Source organism: Mustela erminea, chromosome 11 (assembly GCF_009829155.1).
Source record: "Mustela erminea isolate mMusErm1 chromosome 11, mMusErm1.Pri, whole genome shotgun sequence".
NCBI lineage: Eukaryota > Metazoa > Chordata > Mammalia > Carnivora > Mustelidae > Mustela > Mustela erminea.
This window is the reverse complement of record NC_045624.1, coordinates 22,875,900-22,900,444: the sequence shown is the minus strand read 5'-3', so window position 1 is coordinate 22,900,444 and position 24,545 is coordinate 22,875,900. Positions and strand designations below refer to the sequence as shown.

Here is a 24,545-nt window from a genome sequence, read left to right as displayed (position 1 = left end):
TCAAATGATTTTCAACAAAGACAACAGGACCCTTATTTTACATCCTATACAAAAATTAACCCCAAAAGGATCACAAACTAAATTCAGGATCTAAAATTATAAAACTCTTAGAAGAAAACATTGAGGGAAAAGTTTCATGAATATCAGATTTGGAAGTAATTCTAGGATCAAAAGCACAAGAAACAAAGGTAAGAACAGATAAACTGGGCTATATCAAAATTCCAACTTCACTTATCATCAATAAGTATGAAAAGGCCACCCACAGAATGTGAAAAATATTTGCAAATGATAAATCTGTTAAGAGATTCATACCAGAATATTTTGAAGAACTAAACAACAAAAAACATCAAACAACCCAACTAAAAATCAGGCAAAGGCCTGAATAGACATTTCTCCAAAATGGCCAATAAACACATGAAAAGATGCTCAACATCATTAATCATTAGGGAAATGTGAATCAAAAACCACAATGAGACAGCACTTCACTCTCTTTAGGATAGCTACTATCAAGATCAGAAAGTATGTTGGTGAGGATGCAGAGAAACTGGAAAACTGCACTGCTGACGAGAATTGAAAATCGTACAGTCACTATGGAAAACAGCATGGCAGTTGCTCAAAAAATTAGAAATGAAATTACCATGTGATCCAACAATTCTGCTTCTGAGTATATGCCCAAAACAACAGAAAGTAGGGACTCAGATATCTATACACTAATGTTCATAGCAGCATATTTCAAAAGAGCCAGAAGTTGAAAACTCAAATGCTAACTGAAAGATGAATAAACAAAATGTGGTACACACATATAATGATTTTTTTTAAAGATTTTTATTTATTTATTTGATAGAGATCAAAAGTAGGCAGGCAGGCAGAGAGAGAGGAGGAAGCAGGTTCCCTGCTGAGCAGAGAGCCTGAGGCGGGGCTGGATCCCAGGACCCTAAGACCATGACCTGAGCCGAAGGCAGACACTTTAACCCACTGAGCCACCCAGGTGCCCCACATACAATGATTATTATTCAGCCTTAAGAAGGAAGTACCATTATAGGCTGTAACATGGATGAACCTTGAGGACATTGTCCTTAATGAAATATACCAGACACAAAAGGTCAAATACTGTATGATTCCACTAATATGAAGTACCAAGAGTAGTCAAATTCATAGACACAAAGTCAGAATTTTGATTACCAGACATTAAAAAGAGAGGATAAAGGGGAGAGTTACTGTTCGATGGGTACAGAGTTTCACTTGAAAAAGACAAAAAGGTATGGACATGGACTGTGGTTATGGTGGCACATTAATGTGAATATATTTGATGTCTCTAAATGTACATTTTAATAGTTAAAATGGATGCCCCTGGGTGGTACAGTCAGTTGAGCAACTGATTCTGGGTTTCGGCTCAGGCCATTTAAAGGTCCTGGGATCAAGCCCCACATCAGGCTCTGAGCTCAGCGAGGAATCTGCTTAAAGTTTCTCTCCCCCCTCATACCCCTTCCCATGCACACGTGCACATGCTCTCTCCCTCTCAAGTAAATATTTAAAAATAAATAAATAATATAGTTAAAATGATAAATTTTGTGTTATGTATATTTTATCACCAAATAAAAGAAAGAAACACAGTTTAGAATCTGCTCAATCTCTTCTTGGATTAAACAGATTTGGTCCAATTCTAAAGACCTGCCAGAAGCAAAAGATACCATGTCAGTAGGAAAACATCATTTATTATCCCTACAACTTTTCATAAACAATATATCCATTATCAAACAAAAGCAAGATAAAATAACAATAAAGGGAAAAGAGACAACAGAAAATAATGTACTTACATAAGGGAGTAAGGGCTAAAACAACTATGATGTCTTAACTAAAGTGACAAAACTTAACATCACCAATAAGGGAACAAATTTTTATACTACTCCTGACATCTTTCACTGAAAAAGAATTATCAACCAAGTAGTATTCTTCCAAAAAATGTTTCACCTGAATGAAATCATGAGAAAATGATGAGATAAACCCAAATAGTGGGGCATATTAAAACAGACAAAATGGGCCCAGATTTGTTTTTTAATGTCACTATTATAAAAGAAAAACAAAAATACCCTGAAGAATTAAAAAGACCAACTATAAGCAATGTATCTTCCTTAAATGGATCCTGGGTTAGGAAAAATTTAAAAGTAAAAGCTATTGAGAAATCTGAATATAGGCTGTGTATTAGAGAATACCATTATGCTAAAGTTAAATTTCTAGAGAGTAGCAATGGTTTTAGTTTAGAAAAATGTCCTTGTTCTGAAAAGACTTGTGTCAGTGTTCAGGGGTACAGCATTATAACGTCTTCACTTCACTTCCAAGGTTAAAAAAAAAACACTCAGAGAAGGACAGAAAAAGAAAGAGAAGCAAAAGGAACACTGTCAAATTGAGGAGAAGCGTTATCAGTATTCACCCTACAGTTTTTTCAACTTATGAACCTTTCAAAATACATAGTTGGGAAAAAATTAAGTAGGTGATTAATTTATTTGAGGAATTAGAAAACAAACTGGAGAACGTCCATTAAGAAACGTAATCTACAGGCGCCTGGGTGGCTGCCTTTGGCTCTGGGTCATGATCTCTAGCCATGTATCAGGCTCTCTACTCAGTGAGGAGCCTGCCTCCCCCTCCCCCTCTCTGCCTGCCTCTGCCTACTTGTGAGCTCTCGCTCTGTCAAATAAATAAAATCTTAAAAAAAAAAGAAAGAAAAGAAATGTAATCTATAAAAAAGAATCAAACTGAAATTCTAAAACTGAAAAATTAGTAACCAAAATTAAGAACCAAATGGAAGGGCTAAAACTACAAATTAGACAACCGAAGAATAGATTACTATGTTAGAAAGAGATCAAAAAAAGGAACAAGACCAAGGCACAAAATCAAAAAAGGAGAAGGGAAAAAATGGAAAGAATCAGAGCAACATGTGGGAAACAGTGAAAAACTTTAACATATGTATAATTGAAATCCTAGAAGGAAAAGAAAAAAAATGGGGCAGAAGCACTACAGATAATGGCTGAGAAATAGCCAAAGTGGTAAAAGACACCAACCCATAGACTTAAGAAGCTCTGTAAACCCTAAGGACTGAAAAACCAGACCTAGGCACATCAAAACAACACTGTTAAGAAGCCAAAGAGGAGGGGTGCTTGGGTGGTGCAGCTGGTTAAATGTCCAACTCTTGGTTTTGGCTCAGGTCACGACCCTTGGTCATGAGATCTCAGCCCTGCATTGGGCTCAGCATTCAGGGTGGAATCTAGTTAAGACTCTCTCTGCACCCTCACCACTGTACACACACACGTGTGCATGCTCTCTCAAATAAATTAATAAATCTTAAAAAAAAAAAAAAAAGCCAAAGAGAAAAATCTAAAGGACCAATAATGGAGAAAAATATACATATATTACCTTTAAAAGGACAACAATTAGACTGACAGCTGGCTTGTCAACATTAACAATGGGAACCAGTATCTTCAAAGTACTGAAAGAAAATAACTACCAATCAGTTATTTTATACCAACAAAAAACTCTTCCAAAACACAACAAAATTAAGACATTTCCGACCATGAAGAAAGGGGTGCCTGGCTGAGTCAGCTGGTAGACCATCTGATTCTTGATCCTGGGGTCATGAGTTCAAGTCACACATTGGGTCTAGTGCTTGTTTGCTTATTTGCTTATTTGCTTGTTTGCTTGCTTTGCTTACTTACTAGCTAACTAGAATAAATAAATAAATAAATGAAAAATTTTTAAAGAGAATAAGACAGCTTATGACCAACATACCCAAAAGGAAGAAAATACTAAAGGATGTTCTTCATGGAACAGGAAAGTAATTCTGGATGGAAACATGCTAACAGGAAGAAATGAAGAGTCAAGGAAAGATTAAGTACATGAGTAAATCTTTATGGACACTGACTATATAAAGTAATATCATCTTGTGGCATTTAAAACATGTGAATAAAAATACCTGAGAGGAGGTACACCTGGGTCGCTCCGTCAATTAAGCATCTGCCTTTGGCTCAGGTCATGATCCCAGGGTTCTGGAATCGAGTCCCACATCAGGATCCTTGCTCAGTGGGGAACCTGCTTCTCCCTCTGCCTGCTGCTTCCCCTGCTTGTGTATGTGCCCCTGTGCTCTCCCTCTCTGACAATAAATAAATAAAATCTTAAAAACCTGAGAGGAGTTCCATATCTAAGATGTAGCAAGTCAGAAAATACAGCTTTTGAGTTTAATAAACAAAAGCAAATAAACTACAAAATAACGTCTTTTTCTTTAAGATTCTATTTATTCATTTGACAGAGAGAGAGAGACAGTGAGAGAGGGAACACAAGCAGGGGGAGTGGGAGAGGGAGAAATGGGCTTCCCGCCAAGAAGGGAGCCTGATATGGGACTCCATCCCAGGACCCTGGGATCATGACCTGAGCAGAAGTCAGATGCTTAAAGACTGAGCCACCCAGGCTCCCACAAAACGCATTAGAAACGCATCTTAAGGGCGCCTGGGTGGCTCAGTGGGTTAAGCCGCTGCCTTCGGCTCAGGTCATGATCTCGGGGTCCTGGGATCGAGTCCCATATCGGGCTCTCTGCTCAGCGGGGAGCCTGCTTCCTCCTCTCTCTCTCTCTCTGCCTGCTTCTCTGCCTACCTGTGATCTCTCTCTGTCAAATAAATAAATAAAATCTTTAAAAAAAAAAAAAAAAAAAAAAAGAAACGCATCTTAAAACGCATTAGAAAACTCAGGTCCCAGGGCAACCAAGCAGGCTGAAATCTAAAGAAAGACCTCCAAGGAGACAGGAGGCATGCACTGGCTCATCTGTAACATGACAAATGAAGACAAGACGACAAGACACAGGGCACCACATAACCAAGTAATAAAAATTCTGCTAAAATTATCAACAAATTGATAAAGGCTGCCTATGGATAGCATGAACATATAAAACCTCTGCGACTCAGAGACACAAAGGGAGTTCACAACCACCTACAGGCTCTTCTCGAGACCTCCCTCAAACATTCAGAACAAAGACTGGAGATAGGGCAAAAAAGACCAGAGAAAACCTCCTTTGGTTGGATGCTCCTGGACAGAAACCCTCAAACGTATAGAAAGCACAAAAAGATCCTCTCCCTTACTGAACAAAAGCCTCAACCTGTGTGGGGGCATTAAATCCCGTCACCCTCAAGGCACAGGTTAAGACCTATTGCCGTTACAGGACAATGCTAAGTCTCCTAACGCTGAGGGGAGGGCAAAATGAAAGTATCCTGCACGAGACCTGTCAGATGTAAGGTAAAGCAAGAATCCCATAGAATCCTAAGTGATCCCATGATCACTGAGAACGCAAACCCCACCACTGAGAACAGCAGCCCTGGAAGTAAGACTATGGTAGACCAGGGAACAGAGAACATTCTTGTCCCCCACCCCCCCACACACAAATAACCACTAAACACATATTTAAACTACTGAAATACAGAGATAACAAGAAAATACTGGAGGCAGGAATCTTTTTACATGGGCTCCATAACAACTCAACCGTAGAACTTTGTACTATAATTACTTGGGTCTTTGTTCAATTTTTCTAATAGACTGTGAGCTGTTCAAAGGTGAAGAACTATAACTATCTCTACATCTCACAAAATCCTTTGGCCGTAAGAGGTAAAGTATGTGTTAAATTATAATATGAAGCAAAATGACAATATATTATACTCTCCTAAGTCTCTAACACCCTTTGCTTTCCCAATCATGAAAAAGCCCATCCTTCTACTACATAGCTAAATACTTACGGATTGGGAATCAGCTCTAAGAACAGAATCCAAAACATTTAGCAAGAGAAAGGGCAACAGAGAATAAGCAAATCAGTTCTTTACAGATAAAGAAAACAAAGGCCCTGAGAGGATGAGACATTTTTCATTCAGAATCCTCATTTGTAGAACTTTGCATGCCTTGCACAGATGGGAGCCTTGGTTTTGTTTTATTTCAAATATAGATTTTGTTTTAGCAATGAGAAGAAGCTCAATAATTTCCTAGCTAAAATCCGAAGATTTAGACTTTTCAGAAAAGTTTCAGTGAAGAGAACCTTAAAATTTCCCTAAAACGGGAATCTTTTGGAATGAGCTGATTTTAAAATATTAGCAGTATTTCTGAAATAGGAAAAAGGAGAACAGCACTTAACTCCAAGCAACTAAATCACATATAAAACTTGTATCTTTTAATGCTCATTATGTAATTATCCAGGGTTGTTTTTTTTTTTTTCCACTAAACTAAAATACAGATGGCAGCTATATGAATTTCACAGGACCCTTCTATGAGAAACTATGTGAGAAGGATCACAGGATCCTTCTATGAGGACCCTTCAGAAAATTCCCAAATTGCTCTTTGTGCGAAAGTATCAGGGAGAACCAAAGTAAAGAGCCATCCTCTCATTTTAACCATCCTTATTTATCCTGATGCTGCCTCACCCAATGGTCAAATGTGCCTCTCTTTTCAAATACTTATCTTTCAGAGTAAGAATAAAATATAAGAGCGATCTCTAAAGAAACCTAGCAAACTTAAATATCACAGCTACTAAGCAGACTGTCAATGAAAAATTACTTGGAAAGATACTGCCAGTACTATACATTAAGGGGTCATAACTTATCACTTCACTTTAAATTCTAAGAGGGTAAGAATTGTTGACATCCAAAAACAAGTAATCTTATTTTGGTCACTGAATCATAAAGAAAATGCAACCAAATCCTGATACCCTAGACACTACAGTACATTGTTCATTGTACTTCCCTCTGCTGAGCTGCAGACAGAAGGAAGATCAGGAAGGAAGGAAAAGGGATTCTTGACAAGGAGAGAATAAAGCACTTACACTTCATAGGACTTTCTAGCCACAGATGCCAGGTGCTACCCACTGAAATCCAGGCTTGGACTAAGCTCCACATTTCTGAAAGGACCATCTCAACCGAAGCCTGGGGCTCAGAGTCAGCAGGAGGAAGCTGCAGCTCCCACCAGCAGCACATTTCAAAGAGGCTGCAACAAGAGAACATTTTCCATTTAAGCATCTAATTCCAATCTCCCATTTCACAAAGCAGTAGCAGAACAAGCCTTTATATCAGTCTTTTCAAAAGATATTTCCATGACTATGTGATGAATATGAAACAGGCTACGGCCCAGCAGTCCTTTCACTAACATGCTCTAAGTCTTTCATTACACTTCACAGCAGATCCTAAAAGTACTTGCCCTTTCCTTTTCTTTAATGGTGCTCTGTTGCTCCAAGACTCCCTTCTATACCACCAGTTCTAAAACTGCTGAATCAACCTAAATCACTGAGCAGGCGGGCTGTCAACAATGCAAGCACATACCCAGACAGGAGCCTAAGGATTCATTAGCTGCTAAGAATTGGAAATGGATTAAGGCTGCTAGTTAATCCTACAAAAAAACTCCTCAAATTAAGCAGAATTACTTAAAATACTTCACTGAGGACAGAAGAGCTCTGGCAAATAGAAAATGAAGTTCTAGAAATATAAATATTCCAGTGAAATTTGAAAAGTAACACAAAAGTGTCAGGTTGCTGTACTTTCTTCAGCATTTCAATTAGTGAATAATATATTTACTACATAAAGACTTTTAAAGATTTACAGTACATTGGGGGAAGAGACTAAGAGTAAAAAGACAAAACCCCCCAAAAAACTACCAGTCCAAGAACACAAAGCTTTGGACATATACCCTACAACAATGTGGTCAAGAGCTAGAAAAACAGAATTTCCCAAATCAAGAAAAAAAAATCATTCCCATGAGACAGATTTAAAAAAAAAAAAAAAAAAAAAAAGAGTAAGTCTAATTTACCTGAAAACAGAGAAAGGAATTTTTTAAGTTGGCCAACTATCTTGAGTCTTTGTATCTAATGTTTTATGAGGATTTTACAAATATAGGTCAAACTACTAGGTCTGTCACAAGTTACTTTCTGATGGTTTTCTTAGCAGGGAAAGAAAATTATTTGAAGGAGTATTAAGAAAAACTATGCCGCCTAAAAGATAACTACCTAAAAATTGTATTTTTCAAAATAACGTGTTTTGTAAGATGGCCTGAAATGCAGAAACCAAATGAAATGAACTTAGCTAAAATCTTTACCACAGCAGTGATAAGAAAACAACTCCTATCTTTAAAACCAGAGTGTAAATGAAATACAGTCACATAAAGCCACTAGTCAGCTCCCATACTCACAGAATTCCCATACTCACAGAATACCCTTGTGTGCATTAAATAACTTTTCTGGAAGCAAAAAGGCTTATGTATAGAGACAAATTCAGTCAATTTAAACATTTTCACAGCTATCTCCACAATAATTGAATAAATAATTAATAGGGAGATACTGCTTCCCTTAGGGGAGGGAAGAGACTCCTAGCTAAAAATACTTCTTTAAAAAATCATAAGCTATTTAAAGTCCACAAGAAACTTCCAAACACTCTTCAAGTCAACTTTCGGAAGACTGTAGCACTCATATGCACTGTTCTATCTTGATTTCAATGAAGGGAATCAGTAAGACCAAATGACAGCACTGAATCCTGTGGCCTCCTCAGTTTCTGACAAGATCCCCCATGTTTCTGGAACAAGCATTTTCAAATAATTCTGAGCCCTAATGAACACTGTCAAATGAAATCTGGCTCAAATTTGTGACTGTCAGTCACTCATAATATGGTACTGAGAAATCTTGCCAAAATATTTTCATTACAAGTGTAAGAAAATCCCTGTCCAGGATTTAAAATCCTCAATAACCTAAGTACATGAACGTTAACCTCAAGAATGGCCCTGAAAAGAGATAAACTGGATCCATAAAATCAACTTTGCGAGTGATGAAAGCATGCATTCCTTAGTAATCATTTTACTTGCCTGCTTGCCGTGGGCCTTACTAATTATACTAGGCAGTCCTATTTTAAAAGTAGGAAATGCCAAGGTTAAAACCATGTGAAACAAAGCTGAGGTAAGTACTTCCTAAAAGCCAAAAATATAGAAAACGTATTTCCTTTCATCACTGGTCTCTATTCCTGCCCATGTGAGCCAAGTTTTATAACAACTCGTATAAACCAGAAGAATGAGGACATTATCAGACATGTTAAGCATATGTTAACACTACCCTGAAGATTCAAGTTTTTCAATCTTATATGAATGTGAAATGTCTAGCTTAAAGTATTCTTTACCAAAAAAAAGCACTGAGTTAGAAAACTCTGAATCCTTACATAAAAAACACGTATATTTTCCGGTCTAATTCCAAATACATTCTTCTATTCTAGGGCTATTTAAATATTAGAATACTATGGCTGAAACAAAATACAAGAAAACAATGAATACAGAGGAAAAACTGAAAAGAACTGTGGTATGGGCTTGAGAAAAAAATAAGTAAATACATAATGTAAACTCCATTAACAGAAAATTTCTTACCAGAAGAATAAAAAACAATGTTTCGTAATATTGTCATTTTGGAAACTCGACCAAAAAGGAAAATTAAGTCAGTATTTTTAAGAAGTTCTGCATGCCAAACACTGCAAAATTTTCTCCTTTAGCAACACTATGAACTTCCAATAAAGAGAAATAAAGCTTCTATTTGAGACTTCACCTGTACAGCAGTAAAACTCTCGGGCAGTTATTTCAGTACTAGGGTACACGCTAGAAAAATACAGGAGAGGTAATCTGAGCAATCTCGACTTCCTATGAATTAAATTTGTTTTTAAATTCAACAGAGCTTAGAATTCTGTTAACATCTGGAAAACAGTATGGCAGTTCCTCAAAAAAAAAAAAAAAAAAAAAAAAAAACAAGAAAACAAGCAGAATTACTGTATGACCAGCAACTCCCTTTCTGGATACATAACTGAAAAGAACTGAAAGCAGGACTCCAAAAGGTCTTTGTATACACAGGCTCATAAGAGCATTATTTGCAATAGCCAAAAGGTAGCAGCAACCCAAGTGTTCATTGCCAGATGAGTGGATAAACAAAATGTGGTACATACATTATTATTCAGCCTTAAAAGAGGATGAAATTCTGACAAATGATATACCATGGATGAATCCTGAGGACATTATGCTACATAAATAATCCAGTCACAAAAGTTCAAATACTATATGATTCCGTTTATATGAGGTACCTAGAGTAATGAAATTCAGAGAGATAGAAAGCAGGTTGCTAGGAGCTGGGGGACGGGAAGGGAAAAATGGGGAGTTAATTATTTAATAAGTAGAGTTTTATTTTTACAAGATAAAAAAGTTTGGAGATGGATGGTGGTGATGTATGCACAGCAATAATGTACTTAAACCCATTAATCTGTACACTTTAGAGTGGTTACATGGTGAATTTTATGTTATGTAGATTTTAATGCAATTTTTAAAAAGGAATGATCATGAATGAACCTTAAAGACATAAATGAACCTAAATGAAATAAACAAGACACAAAAGTACAAACAGCTTAAGATTGTACTTATGTAAGGTCCCTGGGATAGTCAAATTCATAGAGACAAAAAGTAGAATGGTGCTGCCAAGGGCTGGAGAGAAGAGGGAATGGACAGTTATTATTTAATAGGTACAGAGTTTTAGTGTGGGAAGATGAAAAAGTTCTAGAGACCAGTGGTGGTGATGGCCGCACAACAACATGAATGTACTAATGCCACTACACTATATACCTAAAAATGGTTACTTATGTCATGAATGTTTTACCACAGTTTAAAAAATATATATGCAATCTATTTTCCATCTTCCTTACAGACATCAGTGCAATCAACATGAGAAAAAATGAAGAACTATCTGGAAAGCTTTGGAAGAAAACTGTGTTATAATTAGAAAATGCAGCACTACCCTGATAATTTTATATCCTGAATTGCACTACCAACTCTGGTCCAAAGCCTGGGGAGACAAGAAATAAACTAATCCAAACATGGATGAATGCCACCGGCTAACAGACTACCATGCCAACATAAATACCATCACAAATTCTCACTCACAGTCTCCAATACACCAAAGATATGCAATATCTGTATCTGCACTAAGACTTGGAATGTGGCAAATAAGGAACTGATTTTAACTTTGATTTAATTTTAATTCATTTAAGTAACCACAATAGCCATCTGGCTAAGGGCTACCATAGTAGATGACCCAGCCAGACTGTTAAACTCTGGAATAAAGGTCTCTGGTTTTCATCATTTATGTGTTTCCAGTTTTCAGCAATGCAAGGCATATAGTATTCTTGTTCATTGAATTAAATGACCCACAGAATCTGTAGATGAACATTTTGTCTTTTCTAGAAGGCTTTCCTTTCAAAAGCATGCCATGTTTTAAGAGTCACTTAACTGGAGGATGAAAGCATAGGCATAAAAAAGCCCAGATTTTCAGGTAAGTCAAGTCAATAACTGCAATTGCTAAAAGAAAAACCAAAGACCCTAGGTTTTTTGAACTAGGCTAAAGAATCAAATTCCAGAGAGGAAAATTATTAAGAAAGAAATGTGAAGCTGACATTCCATGACCCATGACTTTCCCGACAGGATATTTAGAAGAAAATTCCCAAGGATATGTGACAAACCAAACATGACGATGTCAACTTAGTCCATCAGAGCATTTCATTTGATTGATGCTTTTTATGATTCCATCATTCCTTTTCAGTTTCCAGGCTGAATATAAAATTTCTGAGCTAGGGGCACCCAGGTGGCTCAGTGGGTTGAGCCTCTGCCTTTGGCTCAGGTCATGATCTCAGGGTCCTGGGATCGAGTCCCACATTGGGCTCTCTGCTCAGCGGGGAGCCTGCATCCCCCTCCCTCTCTGCCTGCCTCTCTGCCTACTTGTGATTTCTCTCTGTCAAATAAACAAATACACAAATCTTCAAAAAAACTTTTTTGAGCTAACCTCTGACCAACAGCTTATCTCTGTAATAGTCTCCTTATAATCTAAATTACAAAATTAGAACAAATGTGCAGCATAATTCATTAGCTGTATAAAGAGATAGTCTTACCTTCTATTGCTTGCTTTCTACATGGTCTCCTCATTTGGGTTACCAGAGTGGACAAAGTGTTCAGAACGGTTCCCTGTTAGATAGGCTTCCTTTAAGATCTGCCTCAAAATAACTTGCTTTATTTTAAAAATACTCTGGAGATCAGTGATACCTGCCTATCTCACACATTGAAACAATGGCTTTAGGCTGTTTCCAAGAATTTTTTCAGAAAAAAAAAAAAATTTAGAGTAATGAATACAGATTTTTGGCAAATGGTTATTTTATATAAATACCAGAAAAAGAGAAAAGATGCTAACTTATATAACATGGACTAAGCCACATCTAAATTATATCCTTAAAGCAAATCTATTGTCACCAGGTCATTAGAATGCTACTAAATGGCTTTAAGATTAGTGAAGTGAGAGTTAGAGGGAAGTGATAGGTCTTTCCAAAATGTGTATTCTTCAGAACGGTTTTCCAACAAAACAGGCAAATCATTCCTTAACAACAAACTTAAAATTAAAACACTATGCCTTTTACTACACTAGAGCAGACTTTTAATCTGTATTTAGTGACTACTTCTAGAAAGCTTTATTGAGTCAAAAAGTTCCTCCCCCTTTCTGTATCCAAATCTCTTAAAGAATATTTATTCATGGGGCGCCTGGGTGGTTCGGTGGGTTAAAGCCTCTGCCTTCAGCTCAGGTCATGATCTCAGGGTCCTGGGATCAGGCCCCATCGGGCTCTCTGCTCAGCAGGGAACCTGCTTCCCCCTCTCTCTCTCTGCCTGCTTCTCTGCCTACTTGTGATCTCTGTCTGTCAAATGAATAGATGAAACCTTTAAAGAAATAAAAAAAAAAAAGAAAAGAAAAAAAAGAATATTTATTCATTTGAGAAAGAGCAAGAGGGAGCATAAGTGGGAGGGAGAGGGAGGAATAGACTCCCTGCTGGGTTTGATCCCAGGACCCTAAGATCATGACCTGAGCTGAAGGCAGATGCTTAACCGACTGAGCCACCCAGCTACCCCTCACAAAGGTTGTTTTTTGTTTTTGTTTAAAAAAAAAAAAAGGCTGGAAAGACTGAACACAACCTCATAGGAGGCTGAATAATATTATTTATTTTCAACTACTCATGGGTATAGTAGAGAGAAGCAGTAAAAATAAATGAAATCCATAAAGACACATTTGAGATACCAACTAATCCCTTCAGAGATGCCTACAAGCAGCTATTCTTTAAAACACTATTTGTTTTTTAAAGATTTTATGTATTTCTGAGAGAGCAATCACAAGCAGGGGAAGGAGCAGAGGGAGAGGCACAAGGCAGACTTCACACTGAGCATGTACGGCCCTGAGATCATGACCTGAGAAGAAACCAAGAGTCAAATGTTCAACCTACCACCCAGGTGCCCAACAACACACTTTTTTTATTTTTAAGATTTTATTTATTTATTTGACAGAGAGACAGAGATCACAAGTAGCAGAGAGGCAGGCAGAGATAGAGGGGGAAGCAGGCTCCCCCCTGAGCAGAGAGCCCTATGTAGGGCTCATCCCAGGACCCTGAGATCATGACCTGAGCAGAAGGCAGAGGCTTAACCTACTGAGCCACCCAGGGGCCCCTCAACACACATTTTTAAGAACCTTTGTGTCAGGAATCTTGATCATGCTTTCTTAATAACCATTTAAGTATTCCCTCAACTGTATCATATAAACAAAACGATTCTACAATCTAGTAGGGGGAACAAAACAGATTTTCAAAAAGGTAAAAAAAAAAATTACAAATGCACTTATATAAAGTGCTCTAGGTGTTCAGTGGAGGCAGAAATGATCTTTATTTGCAAAGAATCAGTTAAGGCTTCAAGGAGAAAGAATTCAGGCTGGGCTTTGAAAAGATGGATTAGTTTCTTCATTAGAAGACAAGATTGGTAAAGAGTAAAACTACAGAGGTACGAAAGAATTAAAGAAATAACAAGAATCAAGAGTTTTATTTTATTTCTTCTCTTCAGTCATAAGAGACAAATAAAACACTTCCATTCCTTTGTTCTTTTAGTTACCCACAAAAAAAAAAAAAAAAAAAAAAAGAATTAAAGAGAGAAATAACAAAATTGGACAGAGGAAGCATTCTCTACCACCTCCCTTCTCCTCCCCACTCAAACCATTTGCTTATTAGGGGAAATACTACAGTTGTATGAATCCTGATAGGAAGGACCCAGTCAAGAGGGAGTCTGAAGATGCAAGTGACAGAATAACCAAGAGATCAAGGTTCCTAAGAATTCAGAAATTGAGATGCAGAGCACCTAGACCTGACAGGAGAAGGGAGAAGCGGTTGGCTATACCTATGCTGAAGTTTTACCAAACCAGAGGTGAAGGGTTGATGGTATAGTATATATAAGAAAATTACTAAATGACAGACCTTGTAATCCAAATCAGATAGAAGTAAAGACAAGACCTAATGAAGAAATAATAGGAGCCAGTCAACTGAATGAGGTTTTCATGAAATTCAAGAACTAATTCAGGGATTTGTTTAACATGATTGAACTGACTGAACACCTTTGTTTGCCCACAAATCTCTTCCAAAAAATCCACTAAGATCAGAGTAAAGAGATTTTTTAAAATGTGGGGGAGAAGGGACACCTGGGTGGTTCAGTTGGTTGAGCGGCTGCCTTGGGATCAGGTCATGATTCCGGGATCCTGGAATTGAGTCCAGAATCAAGTTCCTTGCTCGGCAGGGAGCCTGCTTCTCTCTCTGCCTCTGCCTGCCACTCTGCCTGCTTGTGCTCGCGCGCACTCCCGCTCACGTGCGCACTCTCTCTCTCTCTCTCTCTGACAAATAAATAAATAAAATCTAAAAAAAAAAAAAAAAAAAAATGGGGGGCGGTGCCACAAGGACAGAAAGAATGAAAATATGACTGATATTAACAAAACTGTGAAAACCAGAATGCTAATGGAAGAGTTAACCATCTTAGTAGGTCTGAAAAAGTTTAGGTCTGAAAAAGTTTAAATTTTTCAGAGGAAGGACAGGATGAGAAAGGGGAAGCCAAGAGGGCAAAATGATTCATGTAGTAATTCCGGTTATGCTCAGGAATTAAAAGTACCAGGTACATCTGAAGGCAGATGCATAGGTGGAACAAAAAACAAAGGAGTGAGTTCAAAATCTGTATGAGCAGTTAGACGGAGATTTTCCCCCATGACTGAGTGGCCAGGCTACCATCCTCCCACCATCACCGAAGACTCAAGATTTACTTTGGAAAGATTGACGCAGAAGGACTCTGGACTCTTAGCCAAGAGACTCACCTAAGGACAAGAATATCATATTGAAAATAGATTAAATTAAAGCCTACATAGTTAGTGGTAAGATCCATACCCTGATTCATTCTCCCACCTGCCACTGGCAGCCCCAGTTATATCCAGAGAATAGCTCTCAGGACAAAAGTGATTCAAGAAAAAAAGACCAACAGAAATACAAGGGAGAAGGAGTAAAAGTTCCCTTCTCAATTAGCCATCAAATGAGGGAGCAATCCAAGAAAAGATCATGAGATCCAGGATTCAATACATCTGACACAAGAAAGAGAAAATAATTCCCAGGAGCGTTAAACAGAGATCCCAGGACAACAATTATGCAACAGACCAGGAGAATAACAAGGTCAGACTGGAGCAGGAAGACAGAGACCTCTAGGGAGATGTTTCCTTCTATCAAAAAAGGAAGCAGATTACCAACGTGAACACACTAAGAGGATATTTATATACTCAGAGAGTTCTGAACAAATTATTATATAGAAGATGAAGCATATGTGAAAGAAAAAGATAATGACTACCACCAGGAAAAGAAAACTTGCACAAAAAAAGAAAAATTACCATGTCATATATGCTATGTGGTTCACAATGCATGTTGTGTGTATTTAACCAAAACTGATACATAGAGCTATGTTAGAGAGATGCAACAGAAGAGAAGGTGGAGGGAGCCCAAATCCTCATCTTTCATAGAAGAAAGTCTAAACATAACTGCTCTTTTACATCCTAGGCCTTTTTCTTGTAAAGTTACCATTTTATAACTTTTGAAAGTTTTAGAAGTTTATATTTTAAGTTTTAGGGGCATCTGGGTGGCTCAGCTGTTAAGCATCTGCCTTTGGCTCGGGTTGTGAACCCAGGGTCCTAGAACTGAGCCCCATGTCGGGCTCCCTGCTCCGTGGAAAAGCCTGCTTCTCCCTCTTCCACTACCCATTTGTGTTCCCTCTCTCACTGCCTCTCTGTAAAATAAATAAAATCTTTTAAAAAATAAAGTAAAATAAAATATTTTAAGTTTTAAAATATAACTACTTTTGGGGGGGGGTTCTGTTTGTTTTTAATTGAGGGAACACGTGAGTGAGGGGTCAGGGTGCGAGGAGAGAGAATCTTAAGCAGGTTCCCTGCCCAGTGCAGAGCCCCACGCAGGGGCTGGATCTCACAGCCCTGAGATCATGACCTGAGCCAAAATCAAGAGTGGGAAGCTAGGGGCGCCTGGGTGGCTCAGTGGTTTAAAGCCTCTGCTTTCAGCTCAGGTCATGATCCCAGAGTCCTGGGATCGAGTCCCGCATCGGGCTCTCTCCTTGGTGGGGAGCCTGCTTCACTTCCTCTCTCTCTGCCTGCCTCTGCCTACTTGTGATCTCTGTCAAATAAATAAAATCTTAAAAAAAAAAAAAAAAAGTGGGAAGCTTAACTGACTGGGCCACCCAAGTGCCCCATAACTTTTAAATTTTGATAGAAATTAAAATTATAAATTTCAAAAAATTTCAAAAATTATAGATCTCAAAAAATGCCTAGAGGTTACTTGAATTCTTAAGCCAACAAATTGGAAGGAAGAGTGGGTTGTGATCAGATACATGAGTTAGCAATGTAGGGGGCTGGTGACTTTTTTTTTAAGTAGGTTCCACACCCAGCATGGACCCCAATGTAGAGCCCAACTTGAGTTTTAAACTCAAGACCCTGAAATAAAGACCTGAGCTTAACCAACTTAGCCAGCCTGGCAACCCCCCCTCCTTTATTTTAAGTAAGCTCTACACCAACATGGGTCTTGAACTCATGACTGCAAGAACAAGGGCTGCATACTCTACCAACTGAGCCAGCCAGGCACCCCAGGCTGGTGACTTTCCAAAAATGACAAGATTCAGGGTGCCACTGTGTGATCAGGTGGCTGAGTTAGTGACTTGAGAGGTTGGTGACTTTTTACTAATGAAAAGATCCAAGATGTAACACTGTAACCCTGAGGCTGAGAAAAGGAAGTAAAGGAATTAAGGGGCTGAAATATCAGCTGAGTTGTGAACCCAGATGCTGAAGTTGCCTAAAAATGATGTGGGAATGCACTAGATGTTTTCCAGGTCCACTTTTCCACTCTTCCCTACTGCTTTTCGCCCCAGTATGTTGACCTATATGGACTATATCAACAGGTTCTGGTGTCCCCAAGCTTTTGGTTGGGTTTGCTCAAAGAAGAATCCCAGAAGTGTAGGGGAATAAGGTCAATATATTTATTCCTCCAGCCCCCTCCTTGAAAAATCATCTCCTGAGGACTGTTCCTTCAAATGAAAACTGCCACTCCTCTCAAGGCAGCCAACTCTGCTCAGCGGGGAGCCTGCTTCCCCTCCCCTCTCTCTGCCTACTTGTGAGCTCTGTCAAATAAATAAATAAAAATCTTTAAAAAAAAAAAAAAAAAAGCTTGGGAATATAAAATGCAAAAATAAGAAAGGTAAAGTCACCAAGATCACCAAGTATACACACACACAGAAATAAAACACAGAAAGCCTAGGTATGAAATTTAGAAGAAAGTGGGGCACCTGGGTGGCTCAGTGGGTTAAGCCTCTGCCTTCGGCTGGGGCCGTGATTTCAGGGTCCTGGGATCAAGCCCCACAACTGGCTCCCCCTATTGTGCTGGGAGCCTGCTTCCCCCTCTCTCTGCCTGCCTACTTGTGACCTGTCAAATAAATAAATAAAATCCTTTTTAAAAAATTAGAGGAAAGTAAGGCACGTGAATCAAAGAATGCAGAGATACAATAGGTTTACCAGGGTGAAATTAAACCCCTAAGCCCCTCACTGGATGTTCACACAGTCATATGGAATAATCAACGCAGGATCTTACGAAGAATCTAAAAGGGGGAAAAAAGCAAGGTTAGAGAACAAACGTGCTGCAAGATGTGAACTGCAAGGATTTTCTGAAACCAGGACTGGTATTTTTTTCTTTACGTCACGTTGTACTCCAAAACACGGGGGAAATTCACGTGTAAAAGAATCCGAAACCTGAGAAGTTTCGAGAATAAAACACCCAAACTATCACTGTTACATAGTGAAAAATCAGTAAGGCACAATGAAGTGCAAGGCTACGACTAGGATGGAATTGCCAGACCCCAACAGTGGGACACCAAGAGGAGACGGATAAAGCATCCGTTAAGTGGAAGATGGAGAAAGATCGGGACTGGATTTGACTAAAGGAAGACTACACGGGAAAGCAGGGCCTAAGAAGAAAGCAGCAAGCGTAAAACTTAAAGAGAACCAGAGCGTTGCCACAAGCGAGTACGGGACCTACAAATCAGATTGTACGGGATGGGGAAAGGGCCAGTTCGCGACCGTCCAGCAGCTACTCGCTCCCGAAAAGCGGCGTAAATGTAGCCTCGCAGCCCCACCCCGCGGCGGCAGCTCCTCCCAAAGGAGCATCTCACGAGGCCAACCGCTGGGTTCAAGCTCCAGCTCGAGCCTAGGTCCCACCTCGCCCTTGCCCCGCGGCGCAGAACGGCCTCGCAGGGCCCCTCACCGAACGCTGCAGCTCCCCAAGCCAAAACGAGGCGCGCTCCTTTCCGCTGGGATCTGGGTCGTGGTAAAGCGCCTGCACTGCCTGATATACGAGCTGCAAAGTCGGCTTTGCCCCTTCCATGGTGGTGGCAGTGGTAGCGGCAGCGACGGCTTGGGCTGTTCTCCCGAGGCTTCTCCGGTTGCTCCGCCTTCAAGCTTCCTCACTGTGTCGGCCACGGCCGCTCCCTGACTGGCGCCATCTCCTCTTTGGCCGTTACCAGGGCAGAGGGGTTCCCGTGCAAGTTGCCCCCTCGGAAACAGAGGTTAGATTGTATTCGGGTTCCTGGCTTTTTTTCCTATCCTCCCACTAGTCTCCACACTTCTGGGTTCAGACGCCAATACTCGCCTCCTCACCCACTGAATTGCCCTCAGAAGTCTGTCCCCGCGCCACACAAACCACGCAGTATACCCAAACCGCGTTAACCCGGACCGGAAGCTGCAGCACCAATACCTTTGGCACACTTCCGCCGGGTGCAGCTCAAACACCCTCCTTCCCGACACGCCTCCTCCTGTCTCCCCGCCCCCTCCCGGAAGTGTCCCTGTAGGGCCAGGAGCCGGGAAGAGGCCGTCGCTTGTGGTTCTCTTGGCGACTTGCATACGACTGTAGCGGTATGACCCACGTGTGTTCCATACCGGCGCCGCTTTCCGTCCTTGGCAGTGGGTCCGAGGTCTATCCAGGGATCTTTTCTGACGCCCTTAGACAAGGCGGCTCAACTAAACCATCCGTGCAGTGTCCACAGTACTGGAAATGCAAAGATGACTGAAGACAGGTTGTCTGTGCGGACTCTGGTGGATGAGACAGACACGTAATCAAGCAATGTGCAAAACTGAAAATATGTGCTGCACTGAGATGAATCCAAAACGCCTACAACCCCTGCTCAGCCCCTTGTCTACTAAGTTCTTAACCCAAAAAAGTAGTTTATTCTATTGCTCAGCACACTCTGAACTCCATAGTATTTATATACATCTTTAGGGTCATTTACACATTGAATTGAATTTTTGTGTATGTCTTTCCGAATCAAAAACCAATGCTTTAACAGTGCTCAGTTCACAAAAGAAAATAAGAATCCTGGAATCTGTATGCTGAAGAAATTTTGGACAAAAGTACGTTACTGGATTTCGGAACATTGCTGCTAGTCCTTTACAATAATAAATGCACTATTTTGATGAATGCTTAAAATGTGAAAAGCACTGTAGTTAAAAGATCTGATATAATCCTTTTGACAGGTGCACCAACTAAATCCCCATTTTATTTCTTTATTTTTGAAGATTTTATTTATTTATTTGACAGAGGGGCAGGGAGAGAGAACACAGGCAGGGGAAGCAGGAGAGGGAGAAGCAAGCTCCCTGCCTGTGGGGCTGGATCCCAGGACCCTGGGATCATGAACTGAGCCCAAGGCAGACACTTAACCAATTGAGCCACCCAGGTGCCTCTAATCTCCATTTTATAGAATAAGTAGGTAATGTACTTTGCCCAAGGTTACACAGTTCTTAAAGTCAGAATTTGACTGCAAATCAGTTTCACTACCACAAAGCCTGTTAAATAATACAATTCCTATCAGCCTGTGTATTCGTTTCTGAATTGTTATTGTCAACATATCTGAATCGCCAACATCATAATGAAAACAGTATTACCGCACAGAATTTATATAATTTCAGACAAAAGAAAAGAAACTTGATACTCTGGCAACCTAATTCATCTATTCATTCAGAAAAAATTTGGATCATTTTGGTCTCTGTCCTCATGGAGTTTATAGTCTAATTGCAATTCAATTCAAAACAATTTAGGGTGCCTGGGTGGCTCAGTGGGTTAAGCCGCTGCCTTCGGCTCAGGTCATAATCTCAGGGTCCTGGGATCGGGTCCCGCATCTGCAGGGAGCCTGCATCCCTCTCTCTCTCTCTGCCTGCCTCTCTGTCTACTTGTGATCTCTGTCAAATAAACAAATAAAATCTTTAAAAAAAATTAAAAGTTTTGTGAATATTCACAAGCTAAAGAATGATGTTGAACCTACCTTGCACATAAATGAAAAAATAAATCCCAGAATCTAAGTGTAAGAGCTAAAACTATAAGACCCTTGAAAGAAAATAGGACTGTATCTTCATGATCTTGGATTAGGCAATAGTTTCTTAGATATGGCACCAAAAGTGCAACAACAACAAAAAAAAATAGATAAATTGTACTTCATCAAAACTAAAAACTTTTGTGTGTCAAAGGGCACAATTAAGAAAGTGAAGTAAGGGGCCTCTGGGTGGCTCAGTGGGTTAAGCCTCTGCCTGGGGCTCAGGTCATGATCCCAGGGTCCTGGGATCAACCCCCACATCGGGCTCTCTGCTCAGCAGGGAGCCTGCTTTCCCCTTCTCTGCCTACTTGTGCTCTCTCTCTCTCTGTCAAATAAATACATAAAATCTTAAAAAAAAAAAAAAAGTGAAACGACAATCCACAAAATGCAAGAAAATTTCTGCAAATCATGTAACTAAAGGATTACTATCCAGAATGTATAAGGAACTCTTTCAATTCAACAATGAAAAGACAATTCAATTTTTTAAATAGGCAAAGTATTTGAATAGATATTTCTCCAAGGAAGGTATACAAAACCATAATGAGATCCCCCTTCATAGTCCCTAAAATGGCTTAAAAAAAAAAAAAAGACATTAATGTTGGTAAGAATGTGGAAAGACCAAAACCCTCACACACTGCTAGTAGGATTATAAATCGGTAACACTGCTTTGAAAAACAGTCTGGCAATTCTTCAAAAGGTTAAATTTACCATATGACCCAGCAGTTCCACTCCTAGGTGTATACATACATACACTTGTACATGAATGTTTACAGCATTATTTATAATAGCCAAAAAGTGAAATCAACCCTAAGCCCACCAACTGATAAATGAATGAAGAAAATGTGATATATCCATATGACAGAATATTAAATATTAAGGGAATGGAGTACCCATCTGCAAGCCAAGGAGAAAGGCCTCAGGAAAATTTGGTCTCATCAATACGCTGACTCAGGACTTCTAGCCTTCCAACTATGAGAAAATAAGTCTATGTTATTTTAATTTAAAAAATAAAGGAATAAAAATAAACAAAATCTTTAAAAATAAATAAATAAAGGAATGAAACGTGGGTGGCTCAGTGGGTTAAGCCTCTGCCTGAGGCTCAAATCATCATCTCAGGATGCTCGGATCAAGCCCCACATAGGACTCCCTGCTCAGCAGGGAGCCTGCTTCCCTCTCTCTCTCTGACTGCCTTTCTGCCTACTTATAATTTCTCCCTCTGTCAAATAAATAAAAATAAAATCTTAAAAGAAAATACTAAGTGAAAGCAGCCAGACCCTCCCCCCAAAAAGGCCACACCTGATATGATTTCATTAATTTGAAATACTAGAGTAGGCAAATCTCTAGAAACAGAAAATAGATTAGTGGTTGCCAGGGAGCAGGCACATGAGGAGAGACAGAATATTCTGGAGTTAGAGAGTGGTGATGGTTGCACAACTTTGTGAATATAAAAACCATTTTTTAAAAAAATATTTTATTTATTTATTTGAGAGAGAGAGAGATAGTGAGAGAGGGAATACAAGCAGGGGGAGTGGGAGAGGGAGAAGTTCCTGCTGAGCAGGAAGCCTGATGCAGGGCTTGATGTGGGGCTCAATCCCAGAACCCTGGGATCATGACCTGAACATAAGGCAGATGCTTAATGACTGAGCCACCCAGGCACCCCTAAAAATCATTTTATACATCTTTAGGATGAATGTTATGGTATGTGAATCATATGCCAATAAAACCATTATTTTTAAAAGTTTTATGATTAGAATTCGTAAAATACCACGTAGATATTTGGCCAACATTTGCCAAAACAAACAACCCCACCCATAGTGTCCTACTCCTCTTCATGTCCTCAAATCATTGTCTAATATACAGTGGGTGTATAGCAAATGTTTTAAATAACTTGTCTCCTTACTCTTTAGTCAGAAAAATCAATCTAGTTGCAACACTAAGTGGCTGGGCGAGAGGGCAAAAACAGAAGTAAGAAACTTGTAGGGGCACCAGTGTGGCTCTGCCTTCAGCTCAGGTCATGATCCTGGGGTCCTAGGATCAAGCCCCCACAGTGGGCTCTGCACTCAGCAGGGAGTCTGCTTCTTTTTTTTTTAATTTATTTTATTTGACAGAGAGACAGAGATCACAAGTAGGCAGAGAGGCAGGCAGAGAGAGAGGAGGAAGCAGGCTCCCCGCTGAGCAGAGAGCCCGATGTGGGGCTCGATCTCAGGACCCTGAGATCATCACCTGAGCTGAAGGCAGAGGCTTAACCCACTGAGCCACCCAGGCACCCCGGGAGTCTGCTTCTTGATCTCCCTCTACACTCCCCCTGCTTGTGCTTTCTCTCTCTCTCGGTCAAATAAATAAAATGTCAAATAAATAAGATGGTTTAAAAAAAAAACTTGTAGTAATCCTGGTGAGATGTGGTGGTATAGAGTGACACAGCAGTGCTGACGGAGGGAGACATGGATATTTTAAGGTGAATTTAGGAAGAACTTTGATATGGTGATTGAGCTTTCAGTTGTGACGACAAGAAAGAGAAACCAGGCTTCTGAGTATGGAACCCAGAAGAAAAAACAGCTTTTGTAGTAGTGGGGAGGGGTGCAAGGGTGGACATGATGAGTTTCATCTTAGCTACGTTGAGCCCTGAGGCATTTATGAATGAGACAGTAGCATATCTGAGACTGAAGGCAGGGACTGGGGTGAAGATACAGATTTGAGAGTCATTATTATATATAGGTGGTGGGTGAACACAAGGAAATGGTTGAAATGAGCCAGGGAGAAGAGGGACTAAGGCAGAGCCTTACAGATAATCCCTAGAGGATTGGCAAGGAAGTAGAGGTTACAAAGGAGTAGCCAGAGAGGAAAGTGGAGAACCTGAAGAATGTACAGCAAAGGAATCATCTCTGAAGCAGCATCAAATGCTCCAAAGAGGTCAAATACTGTTCGAATAATACATCTGAGATAAAAGTTTAGAAATATTTGAAATACCTGGGGCACCTGGCTGGCTCAGTTGGTAGAGCATGTGACTCTTGATTTCAGGGTTGTTAAGTTTGAGCCTCATGTTGGGTATAGAGATTACTTAAAATCTTAAAAAAAGAGAGAGAGAAATATGTAAAATACAGAAAACTCTACAACTTCTGTCCTAAGGCACAATGGCCACCCTAGGAACACTGAACTCTGATGCAAAGTTCCATGGGCCTGACCCCACTTCCAACAAAAAGGTCCTCTTCTTCCTCCCAGCAAAGAAATGTGTTTTTCTGAAGGGAAGCAGGAAAGAGAGGGTGTTTCTTTTACTCACTCGTGTTGAGCTTACCCAAAGGTGGAATATCATAGGTCAATAAACTTGTTCCTCTCTACTCCCAGCCAGTTGGGGCCATGGGGACATCCATGAAAACTTAGATCTGCCATGAGATGGTGCTTGTGACATGGGTGAACTTCAGTGACACCAAGCATAGATCATGGCCCATCCAGTTCTCCTTAGTTCTCTTCTCTCATCCCCTGACCCCTACTCCAAACTCCGAGGTGAGCCACTCAACTCTGGGGGTAAGCCATAAATGAAGCCTGGCAGAGGCCAGTGGTTTCCCTCAGTACCTATTCTTTTCTTGTTTGGGTTGTTCAACCTTTCCTAGGGTTCCCTGAATGGATACTTTTTTTTCCTTGCTGATTCAAACTGAGTTTCTGTCACCTGTCATCACAAGAGTTTTGATTAAACACTCTGCTGTCTTACTTCATTCAGGCTGCTATAACGCAAC

General features: G+C 39.9%; 1 protein-coding gene across 3 annotated transcripts in view; it reads right to left on the bottom strand.

The window, feature by feature from the left end:
• The window catches only part of TNPO3 (transportin 3), an 87,142-nt gene extending 67,944 nt beyond the window's left edge, over window positions 1-19,198 (bottom strand). For 2 of the 3 annotated variants that reach the window (XR_004276707.1, XM_032304142.1), the window contains exon 1: window positions 18,717-19,198. Coding sequence is in view for 1 of the 3 variants with exons in the window: in XM_032304142.1 (XP_032160033.1) it covers window positions 18,717-18,836 (120 nt within the window). In the remaining 2 variants the exon portion in view is untranslated. Of the gene's footprint in view, window positions 1-6,844; window positions 7,006-18,716 lie in introns of all 3 variants that reach the window. The other variant, XM_032304143.1, reaches the window with a different exon arrangement.
• Between the last annotated feature and the right edge of the window lie 5,347 nt (window positions 19,199-24,545).